The sequence below is a fragment of the Hirundo rustica genome, chromosome 4 (genome assembly GCF_015227805.2).
Source record: "Hirundo rustica isolate bHirRus1 chromosome 4, bHirRus1.pri.v3, whole genome shotgun sequence".
In the NCBI taxonomy this organism is placed as follows: domain Eukaryota; kingdom Metazoa; phylum Chordata; class Aves; order Passeriformes; family Hirundinidae; genus Hirundo; species Hirundo rustica.
Window position 1 is genome coordinate 59,257,050 of NC_053453.1, and position 22,875 is coordinate 59,279,924.

At 45.3% G+C, this 22,875-nt stretch overlaps 1 protein-coding gene across 9 annotated transcripts; it reads left to right on the top strand.

Moving 5' to 3' along the window:
• Positions 1 to 12,463: 12,463 nt before the first annotated feature.
• On the top strand, positions 12,464 to 21,986 carry ETFBKMT (electron transfer flavoprotein subunit beta lysine methyltransferase). Of its 9 annotated transcripts, none has more exons than XM_040063394.2 (5): positions 14,329 to 14,367; positions 15,861 to 15,981; positions 17,101 to 17,547; positions 20,117 to 20,247; positions 20,968 to 21,986. In XM_040063394.2, exons 3-5 carry the CDS (start codon positions 17,228 to 17,230, stop codon positions 21,330 to 21,332), a joined length of 816 nt encoding a protein of 271 aa, XP_039919328.1. In that variant the 5' UTR covers positions 14,329 to 14,367; positions 15,861 to 15,981; positions 17,101 to 17,227; the 3' UTR covers positions 21,333 to 21,986. The 9 variants fall into 9 exon arrangements, with proteins under 9 accessions (XP_058276432.1, XP_058276433.1, XP_039919328.1 ...); XM_040063399.2 differs by having other exon boundaries at positions 20,974 to 21,986; XM_058420447.1 differs by lacking the exon at positions 14,329 to 14,367 and adding an exon at positions 16,740 to 16,851 and having other exon boundaries at positions 15,360 to 15,981.
• Positions 21,987 to 22,875: the final 889 nt, after the last annotated feature.

A 22,875-nucleotide genomic window follows, 5' to 3' on the forward strand; every position in this document is an offset into this window, starting at 1 on the left:
GGCAGCAGCGCGGCTCGGGCGCGCCCGCGGGCCGGTCACGGCGCGCCGCCCCCCATCCCCGGCGGGGCCGCGCAGGCGGGCACCGAGCGGCGGCTCCGGCGGGCGGCAGCTCCGGCCCCGCCGTCAGCTGAGCCGAGCGGGGCGGGGCGGGGACGGGCGGCGCTGCCGGACCGCCCCCGCGGGGCATTTAAACCCTGCGCGGCCGCCCCCGCCCCGCGCCTCGGTCGAGCGTTCCCGGCGTGCGGGGACAGCCGCCGGCGCCTTTGTCACCCGCCGTGTCCGCAAGGCTCGGCATACGCGATCGAAGCTTAAAGCTCCCCCGCGCGTGAGCAGGAGAGGTTGGCTTTATTTAAATAAAGCAGGAGACGGTGCCGCTTCCTATCGGGAATGTCTCTCCCCCCCCCGCCCAGGAGGGAGCTCCCGGAGCCCCGCTGCCGGAACGGGCCGAGCCCCGCCCGGCGCCCGGGCTGCGCTGAGCGCTTCCTGCGGGAATCCTGCCGGGGGAAATGGCTTCTTCTCCTCCCCACCCGAACGTGGAAGCAACGGCCACCACCCGCGGCGGATGGCTTTTGTGCGGTCTCCATCCCTGCTCCGTGATGGATGGCACCCGTATACCACGTTACCGGAGAGATACTTCTTGGTTGTTTCTTGCCTACCCTCACTCCGTTTCAAAGCAAAAATCTAAAACGTTGCTTCGTTCCTAGTTTATTTAAGATTTGCTAGCCATTCTGCCGCGTCCAGAAAAAAAACCAGCGTAATTTTACCCCCGCTGCTAGAATCCTTGTTGTTAGGATCACCCGATGCCAAAACTGGCAGCTCGGGACCGGCACCTACTTTTAAAGGGGCAGAGATGATTCGTTTGAAGTTCTAACTTTTTATTCTCCAAAGTGATGAGATCCCCCCACACGTCGATAATTCTGGCAGCTGGATATCATAAGGAGATTGCTGGCAGAATTCACTATTTTCACTTTATCCTTTTGTGTTTCATCTGTTTACTAGTCTTGGTCCATGCTATCTGTAGTAATTAGTCTCGTCATTTTCTTGCTGTGGACTCTTATGACCCCTTTATTTTACCTCTTAACAGTGTGAATCACATCTTTTCCTTTTATGGTTTACATTTGTCGGGGTTCAACAAGTGCCTTTGATAAGAAAATGCCTACAAGGAAACTGATATTTCATCCAGCATGTGTCGTTTTATGGAGGTACATGAAGTATCTGTCTGACCTGGGAGCCACCTAGGTCAGCATCTCTCTCTCTTTCTTCATCCCGTCAAATTAACAAATTTTATGCCCTTTTATTTCTTAGCTTCCTGTAGTGCTGTAGTGAAAGCAGACAAGAGCTAAACTAATTTTTTCCCTTCCCAATAATCCCAATCTCCAACTAAAATATATATATATATATATATATATATATATATATATAAAGAAGGTGAATCCTCTCTCACAATCCCCAGTTCTTGTAGCTGCAGCACTCAGTAACAACCTGAACCTTGCTGGAGCTGCAGAGAAATTTTCTGTGGGACCAGTCATTTTGTCGACTTTGCACCAGAGCTAGATTGTTTTATTTAGCTTGGTTTGTTTATTAACTTGTATGTATTTGCTTATTCAGCTTTAGGTCAGATGGTAAGAGCTTGACAAGTCAGTCTCTGACTCTCATTCAAAACCAAGCGCTCATATTGTAGGTATCTCTGGTTTTTGAGGCCCAATGCCATGGATGTCTCCAGGAAGTCCAAGACAGCAGCTTCATCAGACTCTCTAATGGATGTATGAGTTAAGACTGCTCCTAAAAATAACCCAAAAATTAACACAATGGTTCTGATCTTTTTACCTTAAGTATAAAACAGCTGCTAGCTGGTTCTAGGTTGCTTTGGTTTGGCTGTCATCTGTACAGGACAGCATTTTTTGCTTGAATAAAGTTCAGTGCACAGACACCACAATCTCAATAAAATCAGTAGTGCATATAGCATCAAACAAGAGGAAAAAGCACAACACAAGGGATTGGAGGTGTAAAATTAATAAGCTCATTTTCCCTGGGTTAGCTGTGAGGTTGAGCTTCCACTTCTATACGTCCAGCTCCCACAGACACTTTTTTGTGGGGGAATTTTGTGGGGGCACTGGTTTCTTCATCTAAGACATCTTCTGGGCACAAAAGTCATCCTAATGAGGCCACTCAGATCTTTTGCCAAGCAGTGCCAGCAGACCCATCTTTCCTGGGCTCTGGTAAGCCACGTTATGTCCCTGGGCCTGGATTTTCTCCCCTAAACCCCGCCATCTAAGTTGTTCTAGTCTTTTGTTCCAAGCTGATCTAGCTTTAGATATTGCACACTGCCTTTGGGTAACTCTTCTTCACTCTCATGGGGTTTTTTCCCCCTGTACCCTGGCTTTCACCCCAAGGAATCTGTAATTTTTATGAGATTTTAGCAGAATGTAGGCATTTTGGTTGTCTTTTCACCATCCAAACCCACACTGCACTGATCACCAGTGCCTCCTTAAAAAGACTGTCCTGCTTTCAATACTTACGCTCTACTTGCAACATCAAGTGCTTAATTTTTACAGAAGTCACAGCAGGTCCATGAAGGTGGCATGGAGCTTCTTGCAAGAGTGAGAGAAAAACAAAGATGAGGCCTAAAAGCATCACAAAGTGCTCCACACGCCAACTAATCAGCCAAATGCCATGGAAAAAACTATTTGTACAGCCTGGGAAGCCGCAGTGTCTGATAGGATTGTGCCATGAGACACGTCTAGGATGATCAGAGATAATGATTATGGGATTATGAGTATTTTTTCCTTTCACCAACAAAAAGTGTTAAAGTTCCACAAGGGATTTGAATAGGATGGGTGTCCTCTATTCAAATCATATTAATAATAACCCCAGGGAGATATGGTTTGTCCCTGGCATAGCAGAGCACAAAGGAGTGTCAGAACTTCTGACATGTTCCTCCAAGGAACAGGGATAAGGCAGGACTGAGAATTTCAGACTGGGATAAACACAAAAAACTTACTGGCATAAACCAGATCTGCCTGTGACCTTTCACTTTGATCTGCTCTCCCATGGCAGCAGCTTTGTTCCTTTACCAGCTGGATTGCCACTGGTACAACAAAGTAAGGGAAGGTCTTTGGCTTGGCAGATTTGTTCTTCCTCCTTAGGTACTTGCATCTCTAGTTGCCATGAATATTTCTCTCAATGTCAGTTTGGTTCAGGTTTCCCTCTCTGTAACCTCTCAGTGAGTCTTTGTCCCTCAGAACCTGTTAGTTTAAACTGGGTCAAATGCTAACAAGCGTGTCAGCTCCCCCTTCTCTTAGGATCTGCCATAAAAGATCAGACCATCAAGCTCTTTGTCCTACTTCTGCAAGAAGCCAATGCCCAATGCTTCAGAGAGGTGGAAAAACCTGCTATTTAAAGGTTACGTCCCTTCCCCTTGCTATGACACTGTTGCTTCACTTTCTATTTTCTTCAGCGCTCTTCCATGAATTGGAAATCACGCTGCTTTGATGGATTGCTCACTCCTCCGCACAGCTCTACAGTTCCCTCTCAAAGATCTTTCACAAGCTGCCAAGCCACATTGATTTTCCATTGAAAGCCTCTCCTGTTTTGCTGTAGTATCTATGGGGTCATGAGATCCTGTAGGGTGGAAGGAAGGAAAACCACGAAGATGCAATACGAATGTTTGTAATGCTGAGAACATTTGAACCCTTGGCTGACTTTCAGTTGAGCGGCGTTGTCGGCTCCTTCATGAGGGGCTGGATGTGAACAGCCACCTGAAAGAAATGGGATAAGGTCGGGTTGAGGATGGCTTGTAAGACCAAAACACAAATGCATTCTGGCACAAAGTGAGGAAGAGTCTACAGCAGAGGCTGGAAAAACAGCAGCAGAATATTTTATAGATAGGTTCATAAAGAATGCAATTTTCATTCTCTGAGCTTATGCAAGAAGACTGCTTAGAGCATGAGAAGGGTGTTGTCTGCCTTAGGGTCTAAACCCAAATAAACCAGCTCACTAACCATAAGGCATAAAGCAAAGAAAACTTCCTCCAGCCCAATCTGTCCTTGCTTAGAAAGCAGATACTGCAGGCACATATTCTAATAGCTAATCAAATTATAATACCATTAAAGCAAGTAGCTCACCTTCTATACCTGCCTCATATCTGCAAAGATTAAACTTGAATAAAAGCACATGGCTTTCCTCTGTCACAATGTGTAATTATTATTCATACAGCAGACTTACAGATAAACTAAAAGACGATTGCTTTCCAGAATCTCTGCCATAGGATCTCTGAAGTTCCGGTGATTTAAAATTTGAAGGTTTCAAATCTCTACTTCCCTATTGTAGCCCATTGCATTTCATTAATTTTATGTACATTCATCATACACAAATGCCCTTGCATGGCAAACACATATAGATGCATTCCACACTTATCTGCTTTCTGAGAGGATCCTTGAAGGAGAGGTTTCATGAGGCGACTGAAATTATGCAATAGTTAATTGCACCTTCTTCACCCCTCCTTCCTGGGACTGGCTCTGTGCTCCCACTGCCTCCTTCACAAACAAATCTGTAGCCTCATCTGCCTCTCCTGAGTGCATCCAGTTCACCATCAGCAGACAGATCCCAAAGCATAGGCAGGGATGGAACTGTGCTGTCCATTTTCATTCACATCATCATCATGCTGCAAGCCAGGCTTCTCAGCATGCAGCTCATCCCTCCGCTGAGGAGGCAGCTCTGCTTTGGGGCTGGCCTCCTCTCTGGCCTTTCAAACCTCCCCCCAGCCTGAATCAGCCTCCTCAAGGGTTTAGTCTTGGAGGGGAAGTGACAGCAACCCCCAGGCAGATAGGGCACACAGACTTCAGATTTCACACACCGCCTCAGAAACCACTCCGAGGTAAGTCCTGCGGTTACCGTGCCTGGTTTCTGGAGGTTTGTGTCCTTCACCACCCCACTCTTTCCTCTCCCTGTGTTCAGTGGCACAGTATGGCAAAAATCTGTGGTGATTCCTGCCATTCTCCTCCACTTCAGCCTGTGTTTCTACACTGAGCTTGTGAGATGCACCTTCTCCTGCCAAGCAACCCGTTAGGTGAGGGCTCGCTCCTGCCCCTCACTCTATGAAATCAGGAGAAAGATCACATGCAACCATTACCTTTTGTTTGGTTCAGTTCCAAGATCCTTGGGTCAAAGACCGTATTTTACTCAGAGTAAGGTACACTTTCTGCTCTTTGGATGTAGAAGACACACAGACTGTTCCCGCTGCTACTGAGATAAAACCTAATGAGCAAAGTACTGCTTGGATAAATCACTAGCATGCCATGCACTAATGGAGGTGTTGTGCTGGGACCATCAAGCTAAAGCAGCCACACAGAGATTTCCACCCATCTCCGACAGCACCGCTTACTTGCTGTATGACCTCGGCCAAATCGCTTGTAAGCCGACCTGCAGAAGCGCCGACACCCTTTTGCGAATCAGGTCAGTGCACTCCCCTGTTTCAACTGTCCTCGGGAAAAGAAAGCGAACACTGCCCGAACATCTGCCAGGCACGAAGCTCTATTGTTCCCCAGGCCGGGCCGATGGCGTTGCACCGGGAGGCAGATGCACCTCTACGCGGGCAGCAGCCCCGACGCCGAGTCCCCCCAGCCCGCGCGTCCCTACACCAGCGTCTGCTCACAGATGCCTTCCACGCCAGGCCAGAGGTGAGGCGGGCATTCAGTGAGGACAGCAAATCTCTGTTCTTCATTTCGAACTGATTTCTGCTCTCTGCTCAAGGTGTTTGTTTCCCTGCCTCTAAACTCCAATTCCTCTGTTTTCAGTGCTCCAGGACCCCAGTCCCTTACAAACTATCTGTTCGGGAATTACCTGAAAAGGTAGAAAGAAGAGCCTTGCAATGCAATACAGCTGCCCAAGTAAAGCACGAGGAAAAGGCTGTGGGCTTCTTTTTAAAGCACTAGAGCTTCAAAGGCGCATATTGTGGCAAGGAGAAAGGCATGAGGGGATCCTGGCAAGCTGCTTGGACCACATGCCCACAGCAATATTGTCTGCAGTGGCAGGGGTTCAGGCACAGCTGTGTCAGTGGTCTGTGCTCACAGTTAGATTATATCTGGCACTGGGAAAGCTTCCAGAGAAGATGCATTCAAGCTGTCACATCTACCTGAGTAACACCGTTGTGTTCAAAGCCTAGTCACAAATACTGCCTGCCTTTCTCTCAGTTACCAAAAATCAAGTAATCTGGTGTCTGCCAATACCAGTGGAAGCGTGAACCAACCCCACCGGTTTCAAGCGCTCTGGACAAAATCTCTCCATGAACAGCAGGTAATCTCTTTGTCAAAAAGCCTTTGGCCTTATTACAAATGTAATTAGAGTCTGATTCCAACTTCCCTTTGAAGCCTCATTCAGTAAGAAGTGCCAGACACCCTGCATCTACATTACAATGCATCCTAGCACACTTGAAAGCCCAAGGGCATGCTAAAGAAATCCAAAGCCATCGAATCCATAGCCAATATACAACATGCAATCAAGGACGGATGAAAAGTATTTCCTGCAATGAATATGTATTGCAAATTGTTATGTCATTTAGCAAGGACTGCCTTTGCTCTGTCCTCTGTGATCACATCATTGCAGTGGTGTTATGCTCTGAATCTAGAAGCAGCTCATACTAATCCAAGGGTCTCTTTCAATTTCCCCACTAGTGCTTTTAGCAAAAATCTAAACATTTACATGGACAGGCTCAGCCATATCTCTCTGCCACTTATTCCTCATGCCCAAGAACAGCACATCTTGCAGTACTTGCTGCTTAGGAGAGTTACTACTGACAGCAGCTACGCTGCAGCTTTTCTGTGCTGTTTGACTGTGCTCGTGCTTTACTGGAAATCAGCTCTAAACTCACACAGAGGAGCGCAACCAGAAGGACAGAGATCAAAGCAGTTTGCTTCTCCTTGAAGATCATATTTCTTAGTGACTTCCTTGCAAAGCAATAGTCACAACTTATTTAAGCCCGGATCCATGCTGAGCATTTCCAGCAGTTCCCATCAAGCACATCCTTTGGGGGGTGGGAGCATTTAACACTGTCTGATGTGGCAATGAGCTAGCTCAGCACTTCCCTCCAGGCTAAAATTCAGCTGTTACTGGCAAAACCCAGTAAAAAGTATTTTCCCAGCTAAATCAGAGCCATGGGCTTCCTGGTGCTCCACACTACCCAGCAGGGATGGAGGCAAGAGATGATCAGTAACCTTTGGTGCCAGGCACTGGCAGAGCACCTGGCAGCTCCAACTCTGATGTCAGCCCATGGGTGACATTGAAGGGAGCTGGACTGGGAACACAACCTCGAGATGGCCAGTGTGGGGGGGATGGCTTGCTGGGGGTCCATGGATGCACTGGGCAGGACTGTGGTGAGCTAGAGACCAGCCCTGCAGTGACATTGCTTGGGCACGGACTGACAGCCCCAGAGGTGCTGAAATAGGGTCCTGGGCTGTGGGCAGGGTGTGAGGAGAGCCAGGGCCAGTAGAGCCATTGGTGCCTTCAAGGCCCTGACACTCAGCACATGCAGCTGAGATGTGCTGCCTTCAATGGTGGAAGTGCTTACCTTCTTGTCTGGAAGATAACAGAGCCTATAGGCTTCATTATTCTTGAGCCATTTATTCATATTGAGGATTAGTTAACCTGCAGGTGCTCCTGCCCTGGCTCCCCCAGCACCAGTTCATGATGCCATGGCTGAAGAGGGTCACAGTGACACTGCTGTCACAGTGACAGAGCTTTAGGGTCATGGTGACACTGCTGCTTCCACTCCATGCAGCTGTTTGCATTGAAGCTTGACACCTCAGCTGATGAAATCCAAGATGTGAGATCACACAGCACAAGGATGGGGGTTCTCAGGCTCCCTTTGCTCTTTGGAGCCCTGGGAGCTGTGACAAGGAGGTGTCCAAGCAGCTCCCTGTACAACCTGCCCAGCCTTGCAGGTAACAGGTCCAAGTGGGAGAAGCCTACTCCCAGCAAGCCATTTGGGTGTCACTGCACCATGTCTTCTGCTGCAGGGAAAGAAATTACAGTGTTGTGCAAACACACTTGCAGAAGCTTGAAATACACAAAGGCATTATACACTGGCTAATGTCAGCTTGAGTTGTTTTGCAAACCAAGCCCATAGAATCACTAAGGTTGGAAAAGACCTTTGAAATCCTCTACCCCAATAATTCATCTGTTCTCCAGTGTGTTTGAAATCTATTGATACAAAAGGAGATATCCTAAAGGAGAGGTATGCCAAACACCCCATTTTCGAGGATATGCTGTGTAAGTATGGATGAGAAAACCAGTGGGGCTAATGCTTTGTAAGATATCAAGGAAAATTGAGAGGAGTTTCAAAGACTAAATTTTTTCAGCCTCCCATGACTTCTCCATGCCTCCATGTACATGAAGAGTAGCTACTCTGCCCTTGGTCACATCCAACTTCAGTTTCACCCTGTTCATCATGTGAGGGAACTGGCTGGAGTTGCAGGGGAGTTTTGTGTCCATTTCTTTCCTTGCAATGGTGTCATTTTTTTTTCCCATGTCCTCTGGGTATTAATGCAAAATAATGAATATCAGAGGTCCTGACATAGCATGACCCTGACTCACAACTAAGTTGCTTGAGGACCCTGACACTCTCCCAAGACACAATAGCAAATATCAACCAAAAGAAGAAGCATGTTGTGTCAGGTGCTTGGGAAAAAGCTTCGTCTAGATGCTTTAGAGAGTAAGCACCACCTGCCTATCTTGCTTGTCTCAGATCTCCATTGTTTCACTCTGTTCCAAAGTCCAAATTTCTGGCAGACTACCATGTGGAAGGTGAAAGTGAAAGTTCTGCTGGTGCCAGGATCTGAACACCAGTGGAAAACCAGAAAATTTGAATTGCAAAAGCAAACCAGCTGCTGTGAACTGATGAAGCTCCTTGAAAACTTGATTTGCTTACCTTGACTCTTGGCATCAGCTGCTGTTAGCATGTTCCTTAAAATCAGATGACCAAAGGTACTACGGTTTTGGGATTTGTTTCTGAAACAAGATGGAGCAATTACTCTACTTGGAGAAAAGAGAAGAAATTAGTCAGAAGAAGAATTAATCAAAGACAAAATAGAGTTTAAACACAATAGTGAATCCAGCCTGCCTGACAACACAGAGAGCCAAGACTGGGAAGCATCACTTGCATTAGGGCCCCAGCTCTTGGTCATGATCTCATGCTCCAGACTAAGAGCTGGCTGAGCTCTGGTCTTTGACACTGTTTTTGCATGTCTGGGAAAATCTAAGGACTAATAGATGCACTGGAATAATGAGATTTGCATATCGCCCTTGATATATCACGCATGGAGAGAATGTGGGACAAAGCCACAGGGAAGACAGATGGGATGGGTTCTAGTGTCCCAGGAAGTCAGGAGGGATGAGGTCATGAAGAATGTCTTTGTGTCATTCAGGAAAACTTTGCTACCTGTTGTCTGGAGACCAGAACAGACACACCATGCTGCCTAAGCAGCCTTTTTTTCCTGGCTGCCCATATTCACTCAGCTTCCATCATCTTTCAGGGCTTTGCAGGAACACACACACACACAAAAATACCTAAAACAATTACAACTGCCCCCTCCAAAATGAATGCTCTGATGCGAGGCTCAACCATTATTCAGCTGATTATCACAAAATATTGCTGGGACCTGAAACTCAGGAGCCCAAGGGTCATTACTGCACGAGATATATGAGAACCAATATCCCACTATCTTAAGGAGATTTCAACAGTTCAAAAACAGGGCTTGAAAAAATGAACCCTCTAGCTTTAAGAGAAAAACAAGTATCCAAAAATACACCAAGAGAAGCACAAGCCACCTGACTCTGTGAGTCTTTCCAATCTCCATTCATGCTAAAAAGTACTCTCATGTCTGGCTGTACATTAATAAATCCAGCTAGCTAAGGCAAAGAATACTTCAGTCACAGACATGGACAAAAGACAAAATCAAGAATGAGCTCAGAGATAATAGTTTTCAACTTCTCACTCTTAGCAACAAGGTTCTCACAGAGAAGAGATTTTCTGTGCCAGAAAACCTGAATCTACAGCAGCACAAGGAGTCAGATTAATACAGTTTCTCTTCACTTCATCACCCCACCTCCACTCTGAAAAAGAGCTGCACCTTACAAATTCCCCTTCTTGCCTCCACTGCTATAAGGCACTTGATGCCTTCATCTCTGCTAGCTGCTGCTCCTTCCTGCTCCTAAACTAATGAAGCTAGCAAGGCAGTGGAGAAAGGTAATCCTATGAGAAGCACATGTAGTGCTTTCAAGACACATCACAGGTAATATGTGATTGTTGATATGTTAAAATGCCTATTCTTCATCTGAAAAAGATGTACTGTTATTCTAAAATTGAATTGTAGCTGAAGGCAAGACAGAATAACCGAATCGCCTCTCCCTTACTTAGCCAGAGCTCTCAGCTTCAATTTTACCTTAGCTACTTGCACCAGCTATATTCTGATAATGACTTGCTTCCACAGCCTCTGGGCAACCACAAATTGATCCAGATGTGCAAAAATCCTGACTGTTCATACTGAGTTGCTGGAACGCTTTTTACAAATCAACAGCAACCTGAATCTATCAATTTTCCCCTTGGTGAATTTCCACCAAGGAAATTCACTGAGGTCTTTTCTCCACAGCAAACTGGAGCAGCTGGCCTTGTCACCAGTACCAGCTGGAGGAGGAGCAGTGACCTGGGAAGATCATCTGGCTGCTGAACCGCTGGCCTGCCTTCCTTTCAGTTTAAACTTTGTATCTGTGAAGATTCACGAGTTGTGGGCTTGGTAATGTGACGGTAGCTCCTCTCTGTCTTGCCCTCCTCTCTTGTCCTTGGGCAGCTCCATTTCTTTGTTATTAATTGGCTCGAACAAGATTTCCCCAGACACTTGGGCAGTTGTAGCATCAGCCAGTAATCCCCTAATTCCCTTGGACACCCAGGAGTCCCTTGTGTGCTACTCTACAACTGCATTTTGCGAGTGTTGCACTCCTCCATGATACACCAAAGCAAAGTTACAGGATGATCAAAGTCGTCCTTGTCCTCAGAGCAAGTTCTAGCACACATCTGGTAGTTAGCACAGCATACCAGAAATTGTAGATTAAATTCTTAAGATGTCACCATCTAAAGCAAAAAGCCTTTGGAAATGAAACTCTTTTTCTTACGGACAACAGGCTTTGTTACTTTGTTGAAATAATCAGCAGAAATCTTGTCCTGAAAGGTTAAAGAGTTCACCTAGACTCTCACAAGAGGTATGGCAGCAATCACTGGTATCAGGGCTTTCTTATGTCATGCCAGGAATTTGTACAATCGCAACTAATTATTTGTAGTTGAATGAGAAAAAAATTCTGGTTCTAACATCCCTGCCACTGTTACTGGGAAGCAAAGACTTTACCCCTCCTTTTTCACCTGAGAAATCGCTCAGCTGGAAGCAGCCAGATGACTTCTTTGAGAGGCTGGACTAGATGGTCTTCAAGGTCCCTTCCAACACAAGCCACTCTGTGATTTTATGATTCTATCCATTTAAACTGCCTTTTAAAATGTGATGTTGGTCTGTGTTCGACAGCAGTGACTTTACTGAGGTTCACGCAGCTACTAAATAAAACCATGTATCAGAAGTTCAGAAAAACTAGATCTGAGAGATACTTGTTAAAATATCAATCAAAGAGGCTGGTGATCTAAGTGTAAAAGCTTCCCTGAGAACCATGTCAGGCATAAAATAAAATGTGCAAGGTAGGGCTGTATCATCAGTTGTCAGCATCCTGGTACCATATCATACATGGCATCCCGAGCTGGTGTTGATAACGTCACCAAGTTTTTATTCCTAGAATGGTGGTAAGCATCTAGAGGGCACAAACCCCCATGTTTTATTCACATTTTTGGGTGCTATGAGTGTTTTCACTATCTCCCTTCTTGGAGAGGACCAGCAAGAGCTGCTGAAAGACCTTTGAAACTTCACGGATCCCCTAGGACCTCCAAGAAATTATGTCCTTCCTTGAGCTGAAACCACAAAGGCTCACATTTATACAATTTGGGGGATCATTTCTAAAAGTTTGAGTGTGGGTCCTGCCTCAGAAGAGTAAAAGGCTTGCAAGTATTCCCGTAGTTTAACACATCTGTGGATTCCAGGCTCCTTGGTGTGGCAGGAGGAACCAGCTTCCGTCTGGGTGCTTGTCACTGTCCAGCCCAGCATGCAGGGATCCTTCCCTCGGGACGCTGCGGATTACCCACATTTTCAGAAGAGATCCTGGTTTACAAGCAGCTTTCCGACCCTGGAGAGTACCTCTTAATTGTAACAAGCTCGCAGGTCACTAGATGGCCTCGTAACCTCAGAGATTTGGGCAGACTCAGGCTTGGGCTCAGGCACAGCCAGGTTTAAACCCCTGGCACCCCAAGTGCTGCAGAAACATCACCTCGGGCAACGTACAAGAGCCTTTTAAAAACGCAGCGCGAGAAACTTGGTACATTTTGTCCCACCAGGAAGGTAGAGAACCCCACATTTGTCACTCCTGTTGAAAGCTGCTCGTATTGCCTAAATCCCAGCAGATGGGACAGGAGATGGGGCAGAGACTAGGTGGGACCCGTTGGGGAGTTGCAGGGGTCTCAGAGAGAGGTGAGCGCGTTTGGGGGGAATTGGAGGGGATGCAGGTGGGTTTGGTTCTGTTATAAATTACAATATAATATTGGCTTTTGTGTTTATGTGTTAGCTTTTGCATGTTGTAATTGATCACAAGTATTCTAATACGGTACAATTTAGAATTCCTTTTAGCTGCTCATTAATATAATATAATACAATATAATATAATATAATATAATATAATATAATATAATATAATATAATATAATATAATATAATATATCAGCTTATGTTTGCACTGTATAGCTTATAGAAATAGTGGTGTCATGAATGTAATATAATCATAGGCCGTAGCAAAACATGAAATGTCAAAATGCTTCTATGTAACTAAGGGAATGGTGTAAAACAATGAAATTGTTTCTCACATCAGCTGACGGGCCTCTCCAAGTGACAAGATAACAGTGACAAAAACCAGAGCACCAGAGAAGAATTAGAGAAGAATTTATTGACTCTTTGGTTTTAGGGAGTGTGAAACAATAGGATGGAGCCACAAGAAGAAATAAAATATATTGACCTAATCTACAGGATGTCATGCAGATAATTCGGAGGTTAAAACCGAACAAAAGGGTTCCTGCAACATAAAAACCTCACAAGAATATTTGAATAATGTATAAAAATCATGAATATGTATGTACCCAGTAATGTAACAGTGTATAGAGAACGCTGTTTTAAGTTAATGGCGTGTTCTTTGGCCGATAGCCAGAAACACCTCAGTGCTGGATATTGTCCCTTTTTTACCCCCTGATTAACATTTTAAACATTCTAAAGAGCGCACTTGTTTTTTCACTATTCCTTGTCCCACACCAATGAGTCATAGTCTCTGCCACGTGAAAATGTGGCCATTTCGAGGCCCCAGGAGGAAGCACCAGTGTTTGCAGGTGTAGGTGTGTCCGGTGCTTACCTGCCGCAGAGCTGTGCCGTCCTGAGAGGCAGCCACAACACGGGAAGCCCCCTCTGTCCTGTGCACACCGGAGAGGGTCTGGGCAGGGAAGCGAAGGGACCTTTCGAGCAGCAGAGATGGGAACGGGACGGATGGAGCCCGTGGAACGGGAACATGCAGAGGAGAAGGCAGAGATGGGAACGGGACGGATGGAGCCCGTGGAACGGGAACATGCAGAGGAGAAGGCAGAGATGGGAACGGGACGGATGGAGCCCGTGGAACGGGAACATGCAGAGGAGAAGGCAGAGATGGGAACGGGACGGATGGAGCCCGTGGAACGGGAACATGCAGAGGAGAAGGCAGAGGTCCCGCTTGCCCGAGGGGCAGAGCCGGCGCTGGGCGCTCTCTCGGTGGCCGCTGTCCGCGGCAGCTGCTGCTGTCTCCGAGAGGCTGGAGAGCTTTCCCTGGGCCACACAGGATTGATGTGCAAAGGGGGGAAAAAAAACCCCCTCATTTTCCCTGCTGTTCGATTGGGTCGTGTGTTACCGCTCCTTTTCCCGCGCGGATTTTTATCAACGTTTTTAATCACAGGGCTAATTCACATTGACGCAAGTATTTTAGAAAACCCTTTCAAACGCATTAGGAGCGGAGCAAGCCCACGGCACCGAGCGGGGGCCGGGACTCGGAGCGGGGCGGGCGCTGCAGGTCGGGGAAAGAGAACGGCCCGAGCACCAGCGGAGGCCTCGGCGGCGGTGCCGGCAGGGCCGGGCGCTCCGGCGCTGCCGCTTTAAGGGCGGGCGGGCGGGAGCGCGGCCCGGCCCGGCCCCGGGAGCGCGGCGGCGGCAGCGGCAGGTACGTGCGGGCCGGGCCGGGCCGCGGGGCCGGGCAGCGGGGCCGGCTGTCCCCTCGCCCCGGCCGGGAGCCGCCCGTGCTCCCGAGGCCTGCGGGAGCCGAGCGGCGATGGCGGCGGGGCGGGCCCGGCCGCTCGGGCCGCGGCGCGGGCGGTGTTTGCCCCTCTCGTAGGGGCGGGCGTGGGTTGGGCTGGCATCCCCCGAGGGGAAGGTGGGTCGGGGTGGATGGGCTTTGGACGGCTCTTGCTGCAAAAAAAAAAAAAAAACAACAAAAACCCACCTAAAAAAACCCCCAAAACAAAAATAAAACCAAAAAAGCTTAAATTGCATAGAAATTAGAGTTTAGTTTTGGGGTATTTTTGCGGGGAGAGGTGAGGTTTTTCTTATGTATTTTGCTACGTTTTGTCTTCTCTACTCACCCACTGATTTATAGTAAGATGGCAGGTCAGTAGTGTCAAATGCTGGGATGTCCACCCTGCTTTTATTCCCTGTAAGACGTATGGGCCAGGAGTGTCAAACACAGGCATATCCATCCTGCTATCCATCCCGATTTTATTCCCTGTAAGATGGATGTGCCAGGAGTGTCAAATGCAGGGATATCCATCTGACTATCCATCCTGATCTTATTCCCAGGAAAACGGGCAGGCCAGTGTCAAATACAGGGATGTCTCTCCTGATGCCTTCCCTCACTAAGCACTTAAGCACAGTTTGGCATCTTGAGCGCTGAGCTCTTGGCAGGTGTTTCTGTACCAAGGATTAATTTCAGGAGAGTAACTGTCGTGACTGGCCATGCAAAATAAACGCTACAGAATCTCAGCCCTGCTAATTTGCAGCAGTTCGTGGAGAAAAGCCAGCATACAGCATTTGCTGACAAGATTTATCTCTCCAATTGATTGCAGTTAACATCATGCTTCCCTCTAGGCAGATGAGGATTATTATTATTCCTTCAAGAAGGAAGGCATTTACTAATTGCATTCATTAATTACATGGACTCTGCTGAATGGCATTTTCCAGTGTGGAAAAATGCAAAATGTTTGATCGTGTGTATTTATTTATAATAGGAACATAAAGCCTTTAGCCAACAATTTAAACAAAGATTTAGTGGGAGTATCAGCCTAAACAGCAAAGTGTGATGTTCACAGCTTAACGTTTTAGTAAGCGATAAAACTAAAGCCAGTACTTAAAACAGACACCAGCACACACAAAAAAATAACGCTAAACAGACAAATCAAGAAAAACTGATCTAATGAATTACAGCGTTAACACTGTTTCACTGGCATATTCTTCCTGTTGTCCCTTTGTCTAGTTTTAAGGACAACCTGCTTAGCTATTAGATGGTGAAGTTGTCCATGATTCTGTTGCAAAAAATTGTCGGAGCTGGGATGAAAGTTGTTTTTCTTCATGCATCATTCTGCTGGTTTGTGAAAACCACTGCAGAAGAGAGAAAACAGTGGCAAAACAATGAGTTCAGTTTCTGGTTGGTTGTATTTGCAGTCTTGCTGTTGTGGAAGTACAGGCCTGAAATGCTTCTCTGGTCGTCAGTTTCAGAGGAGGTTCAAAAGCTGTGCCCTGAAGCAAGGAAGTCTGAGTTATTGAAAAGAAATTCGAGAGCAAGGTGAGGAAGGAAAAAGGATACGGAAATACTAAAGCATGGGTGAAGAAGATATAAGCAGGAAGGCTGGAAAACATTTCCTCTCCCTTCAGGCCTTGCTGAGTGTACTTGCAGGATCAGCATAGGAAAGGCCCAGGCTCTGCAAGAGACTGTGGGTGAGGAAAGTTTTGTGATAAACTGCTGGAAGGCTCTTCCTTTGCCTCTCAATGCAGTGCTGTGGCTCTCCACTCTCCAATGCTCTTGATTCTGAGATGAATCTAAACTCTGACATACCAATCTTTCATTCTCCTTCACTGCTTGTGTGAAGTGTACTACACACCTTGAGTGGTGTGATAAGGCCAACCAGCCTGAATGCATCACCTTTTAAAAACTTGATTTAAACGTGTTGGATTCAGTTTCTCTCTTCAGACTGCTTGGAGCATATTTATATAGCGTTTCAGAGTGGGCTACAGGGTTGTAGTTCTTCTTTCTTCTACAGCTGACAGCATCCACATGAGACTATTGCATCATAAGACTAACCAATGCTTTAAAATACAGGCTGAAATATGATGAATTGGGACTACTCTGGTTAGGATCAGTTTTGGGGTTTTTATCTATTTTTTGTCAATTTTGGAGCTGGCAGATTGATAAATCTTAGGGAGAGAGAAGTCCTTTAATTGATTGCCTTTAAAAATGCTTTTGTATGAAGATTCATTGCCATTATAAACATGGTAATTAATAGTTTTCAAACAACCTACTGATAGCCATTGCTATGTCCACAGGCCCTGCAATACCAGTCTTCCTGCAAAATCTGAAAATTCAGTGGAAGAACCCTAAATGGGAGTAGATTGCTGCTTGTGTATCTTCAGGGCAGAGGGAGAAAGATGGTAAAAGGTTGCACTTTTAATTTTAGCTTTATCAGCTGTCCCACTAACTGGTTGTTTCTTAGTGGATAAGTTTAGAGTACTCTTCTGAATGGGTGCCTTTATAGCTTCTTCCTCAAATACCACTTCTTTCAGACTTAAGACTGGGCAGGGGCAAGGCACAAGAGCACAGGGACATCCTCTTCTTCAAGGCCCTGGAGGTGCAAAGCCTTGGAATCACTGAAGAAACATCACTTATGTAACATTTGTCTCCTTTCAGGAATTGTCATCCATCACTATGAAAAACAACATCCTATGAGTTTGTTTCAAGCTTTGTACCTCATCATTTGCTTCAGATAAGCTGTGCCCTGAGCTCTCCTGGGGAAGGCTGGTGTCCTTGGGGAAGCATGGCCTTCCGTGGCTGGAAGTGGCTCCTCCTCTTGGGCAGGCAGAACACCCTTGCCAAGGTGTGGAGAAGCAGGAGGGGAGGCCCCTCTCTCTGCTGGAAGCGCTGCTGCCATTGGAGCACAGGCAAGTCTCTGGATCCCGAGGTGAGAGCGTTTTTGGAGGAGAACACTGAGGTCACCAACAGTGGGCACCTCACACCAGAGATCCGGCTGCGCCTCCTCACCCCTCGCTGCAGGTTCTGGAGGGAAAAACCTGACCTGTGGCCTTATGGGGACCCCTTCTGGGCAATTTACTGGCCTGGAGGCCAAGCCCTCTCCAGGTATGCAGCACAGTTCACCACAGCTGACAAGTCCAGTGCGCCAGGATGTCAGACCTGGCTCTCTTTGTAGCAATTCCTAGTAATGTTTGTTTGCCTATTATAGGTGCATGATCCGTCCTCCTCTACTTATACTGGAGTGTCCCAATCTCTGCTGGTTGGCAGCGAGTTCCAGCACCTGCTGTGTAAAATAACCCATATCTTTTAAGTAGATTTTTTTTTATATTCAGTGTCCATGCATGTGCTGACAACAGGGCTGAATTTGGATCTATGGAAGGGCTATGCAGTTGCCATCAAAACCTAGTGAGGTGTTTAATTCTATCACTCCAAACGAGAGGATTGCTATTTTGTCATAATGTGTGTGGGTTTCTTATTGGAGACAGAAAGGAGTGTGGATGTGCCTCAGGTCTGTTGAGAAAAGTAGTTTATTGCTGATGCACTTGGAGTGCTGGTTAGCCTGAATAAGTCTCCTCATCTAGGATTTCAGCAGCCTTATTGTCAAGACTTATTGTGACTTTTAGTCACATCAGAAGCCACATTTTGATTTTGGCTGCTGACTGTCAAAATGTCTTTAATGTTCCTGATTCCTAAGAACTAGATTTCTTTTATTTTGTAAAATCAAATCCCTCACTTAAACAGCAGGAAAAAAAAAATCTTAATTTTTACAGCAGAGAACAAGCTGTCAGAGTCCCCACATAGATGAAAGGGAAGAATCTGAATTGGGGCGTTACTGTTTTTCTGCAAGAAAGCATAAATAAGAAGGCAGTTTTGACCAGGTAAAAGATGAATCTTACTGTTAAATTATGATTAGCCTGCCATGTAGATGAACTAGGTGAACTAGAGTGCTTCTAAACATGTGGTATATAAAAGAGCTTAGTTAATCTCTTCATTTTGTTATGACATGATTTGTATGCTCAGATATTTGGGTAGCAATAATAATTATCTGGCATTTCATTACTTTATTGTCTTACTGTTTATGTACTGGTTAGATGTATTAAGAAATGTCAGAAATCAGTTGCATAATCTGGAAGAGTAATAAGGGAGCACAAAAACATATGGTTGCCTCCATAACTGTCCTCCTTTCGCAGTTGGCATTTCCATATCATCAGGAGTCTCCTATTTCAAGCTGCTGCTCTTGGTGTAATCCAAGATTTCTTGTTAACACAGGAGGGCGGGGACTGTGTGCACTGTGCCAGGGGATACATTGCACACATTGGGTCTGATTGGGTCACCACAATCAGTAGCAGTAATGCAGTAACCACTCAGCTGGAAATAAGGCATTGGCAGCATTAGGGCCACATCATGCCCTACACAAATTACTAATGGAAAGTCATGGCAAATCCAAGTGGAACTCCTAGAAAGGAGAAACGCAACAGTGCTGCGCAGATCCTATGCTTGTTCTTGATCCTGGTGGTAAACTAGGGGCTGTCCTCGGGGAGTGATGAGCTTAGGGGAATGCTGTTAAACATCTGAGCTGCTGAGCCTCGACACAAATATCCTGCACTTGACAAGCTTACTGGGCCTCTTGGTGCCATTCCTGCTGGTGCTTCCAAGGCCCAGACATTTCCATCCATGCATTCCCAATGTACACCAGTCTTTCTGTTAGTTATCTGCACTGGAATCCCCCTGCAAAAGCTGTGCTCACCTGCAGCCCTCTGTTCAGAGTCAGCCATCACTCTCCCTGTCAGAAGATAACACAAATGTAGAATCCTTTCTTGTTTCTACTTCAGAAGAAGTTATGGAAATTGGTAGTAAAATTATGGCAGTTTGCAATAATTTATTTCATCCAGGGCTCTTCTCTCTGATACCTGGGGCTTTTTCCCTTTGCAGCCAATTGAATTTCAAGGCAGTTGTTAAAGTTTTGAACCCGCATCAATGGTTTTATGATTCACAGTATTTAACAGTAACCGCTACTTGCCTTCTGTCCTCCACTTCCAGCACAAAGGTTTTTCAGGATTTCTTTTGGCAGGTGTCAGCAATTAGATGAAGACACCCTTTCTGCTCACCACAGCTCTATTCTTTTTCTCATTGCTACTCAGGAGCAACACTAGGCAGTCTCAAAGTATTTGCATCTCTATCTGCATGGCTCAGGATAAGTAAAAGGAGAAATTCCTCTTCTTCCAAGCAGTTGCATAAGCAGTGTTTCAGATTGATGGGTGAGCACCATATCCACTGTGAATACATCATGTTTGTTCAGATTGCTTTTAATTTCTACAAATCCTTACTGTAGTATTTCTTGTGCATTCTGATGAATTCTAGTTACCCAGAATTGTGTCTACTAGATAAGCTCACTTGTCAGAGAAGGAGCTGACTGACAAAAAAAAATGTTGCTTACTTGGTTGAATTTATTTTTGTTTGTGGGTGGGAGAGGAGTGAGGGAGAAAAAAAGATGGTTCTTGATTTTTATATCATCTGAGACAAATAAGGAACTTTTGTGGCAGCTGCACATGTGGAATAGAGTTAAGGTACGACACTTCATTATATGTTTGGCAAGAAACTCTTATGCAGTGTAATATAAACCTGAGAAATTTGCATGCTCTTGTTCACTACTTTAACAGCTTTTCTTTTGCAGGTATATTTTAGATAATCCACATGTGGTTAAAGGGCGTTCGGTTCTGGACCTTGGAAGTGGATGTGGAGCAACAGCAATAGCAGCTGTGATGAGTGGTGCATCCCAAGTCCTTGCCAATGACATTGATCCTAGTAAGGCTTTTTTTTTTTTAATCTCGGTGTAAAGATACTTACTAATTTTTAAAGCACCTTTAACACAGACTTTTCTTTGCTCCATTTGGGAGAAATTCAAGTGCCAAATAGAATCCTAAAAAGAGGAATGGGTTTTGCCAGTATTGGAAGCTGGGTTGTACCAGCCTCCCTTGGTCCAGGTATATCTCCATAGCTCCTTAGAACAAACAGGAAAGTTTCTGTCAAGTTTTGCCCATACACCATCACAGCTGGTTTGGATGAGAACTCCAAGCACAAACAGCAGGTTGGCTTCTCTGCAGGACCATTTTCCTGTGCTTTCATGTACATCAGGACCTAGATTTTGCCTTTTTCCTCTAGATTTTGTCCTTCCATAAATTGACTTATGAATACAGTTTGTTCATAATGTAATTACTCATTAGTTAGGAAGGAAGTATATCCATGGATTAAGGCAGTTACTATATTCTACTTCAATTCCGTTTTTGGTTTCCATTGGCATCCATTCTAGGAATACGTCTTCCCTGTATCATGGTGTAATAAGGATAGAATTTCATCACTTCATGCTAGATTTTGACTCATAATAAAAACTGTGGAAGCCCCCTCGACAGGATGAACAACAACATTTGAGAGTTGAAATTGAAAGATGTGTCAGAGAAATATGTAAGGGGGCTGAATGGCAGATTCCTAAAATGTAACTTTAATTTTCCTATGACCTTTCTTCAGTTGCAGGAATGGCAATGATCTTGAACTGTGAACTGAACCACCTGAATCCCTTCCCCATCACCATTAAGAACATCATCAATACAGAGCCTGGCAAATGGGATCTCATAGTTCTAGGAGATATGTTTTATGATGAACAACTTGCTGATGGTCTGCATCGCTGGCTGCAGAAGTGCATCAGGATTCACCAGACTGAAGTGCTGATTGGTGACCCTGGGAGGCATCAGTTTTTAAGCCACAGCATTCACAGTCAGCTGCACAAAGTTATAGAATATTCACTGCCTGAGTATACGAGACAAGAAAACTATGGGCTAACATCAAGTATCGTCTGGAGTTATCAGCCCTCGAACAGCTTAGATGACTCCTGAAGCTGCCTTTCTATGGGATTTTGTCTCAGTTGGATTTTTGCAGGTATATAAAATGAAAATGGAAATTATCTGTTAAAGTAAAGCAGCTTACTGGACCTTCACTGGACTGATTTCAATCATACTCATTGAGGCTTTTACTCAATTTGAAGTAAAAGCTACATGCAAACTGTGTTCAAAGAGGCCTGCACTGAAGTGTAGACCTACAGACAACTTATATGTAAGAGTTTGCATGCTTGATGTTTTCCATGTATATTTGTGTCTACCTGACATTACTGTGAAATGTTTTGGATGTCCAGAATACTGCTGTGGGAAGAGAGCTGTGGCTGAAGGACTACTGCACTGCTTCCACAGGCTTTTGCAACTTATTTATAGAAAATTTTTAAATATAGAAAATTATTGCTGTCCTCCATAAAATTCTCCACTAGATTATTAGCTCATAATATGTGTAACTTGAAGTGCCTTGCTCTTTTTCTGGGTATCTCTTCTGAATGTCAAAGTAACTGATTTGAATCTCCCCCATTGCCTCTATAATAAAAATTTCCTCTTCCTTGAAACTACCAGAGTGATTATGTAAGAGTTGCACCCAAATCAAAACTCTGCTTCTTGACTGCCAGCCTGTGTAAAAGCTTTAATAAATGGAAAGTGAATAAATAATACCAGCTATGGGGTAACTTCATCCCCTTGAGAGTAGGGTCAAATGATCTAGATTCCCTACATTATTACCCTTTCCAAGGGTAATCCAGGCAATCTATCACCTGGGGAAGCTGCTGAGGGCTGAAGAAGTCTTTACTTCTGTGAAAAAGAGGGTAACTAAATAAAAACAGGGAAAAAAAGTTTGATGTAATTGTTTTCCCCTTCTATTGAGGAGATGCTGGACAAACTCCAGAATCAGTTTCATCTGCCAAACACAGTAAGAAAAACCCCAAATCTGATCCTCAGGTAAGATGCTGTAACTTAGCCACATGAAGAAGAAATCAATGTTTTCAGAGCAGTCTTACAGGAAGTGTGAACTTCAGCAGTCAGTTACTGAATAAGCAGTGATAATGGGGGGAGCTAATAACTGCACCATAGAACACTGCACCTCCAACTCTCCCACCGCCAGGTGCTGTGGTGGAAGCTTAAAATGTGAAAAACTGTGTGGTACTCACTCAGAAAACCATGGTATTCATGAAGTAGGAGGTTCGGAAGCACAGTCAGATGTACATGGTTCTATTATCCAACAAGTTTTCAGAACTATCCAAACAGCCAACTTCCAAACTTTAATCTTCAGAACAGTATGTGAACATTCTGCAAGGCTCACAACAAAAACAATGTCCACACCAATAGAGAATAGGAAGTGGTAAGCACATCCATGAGGTTCTTCTTCCACTTCACCCAGTGCCTGCACACATTGTTGAAAATTACTGTGAACCAAGAAACATTCCACTAGAGTTATGCAAATACTAAACACTCAAGGGCAAATTCAAGCTCTAATGGTGAAGGGTTTAAAGTAACTTACATTAAACTTTCAAACCTGAAAATACAGCGTTACCTTGTTGCAGCG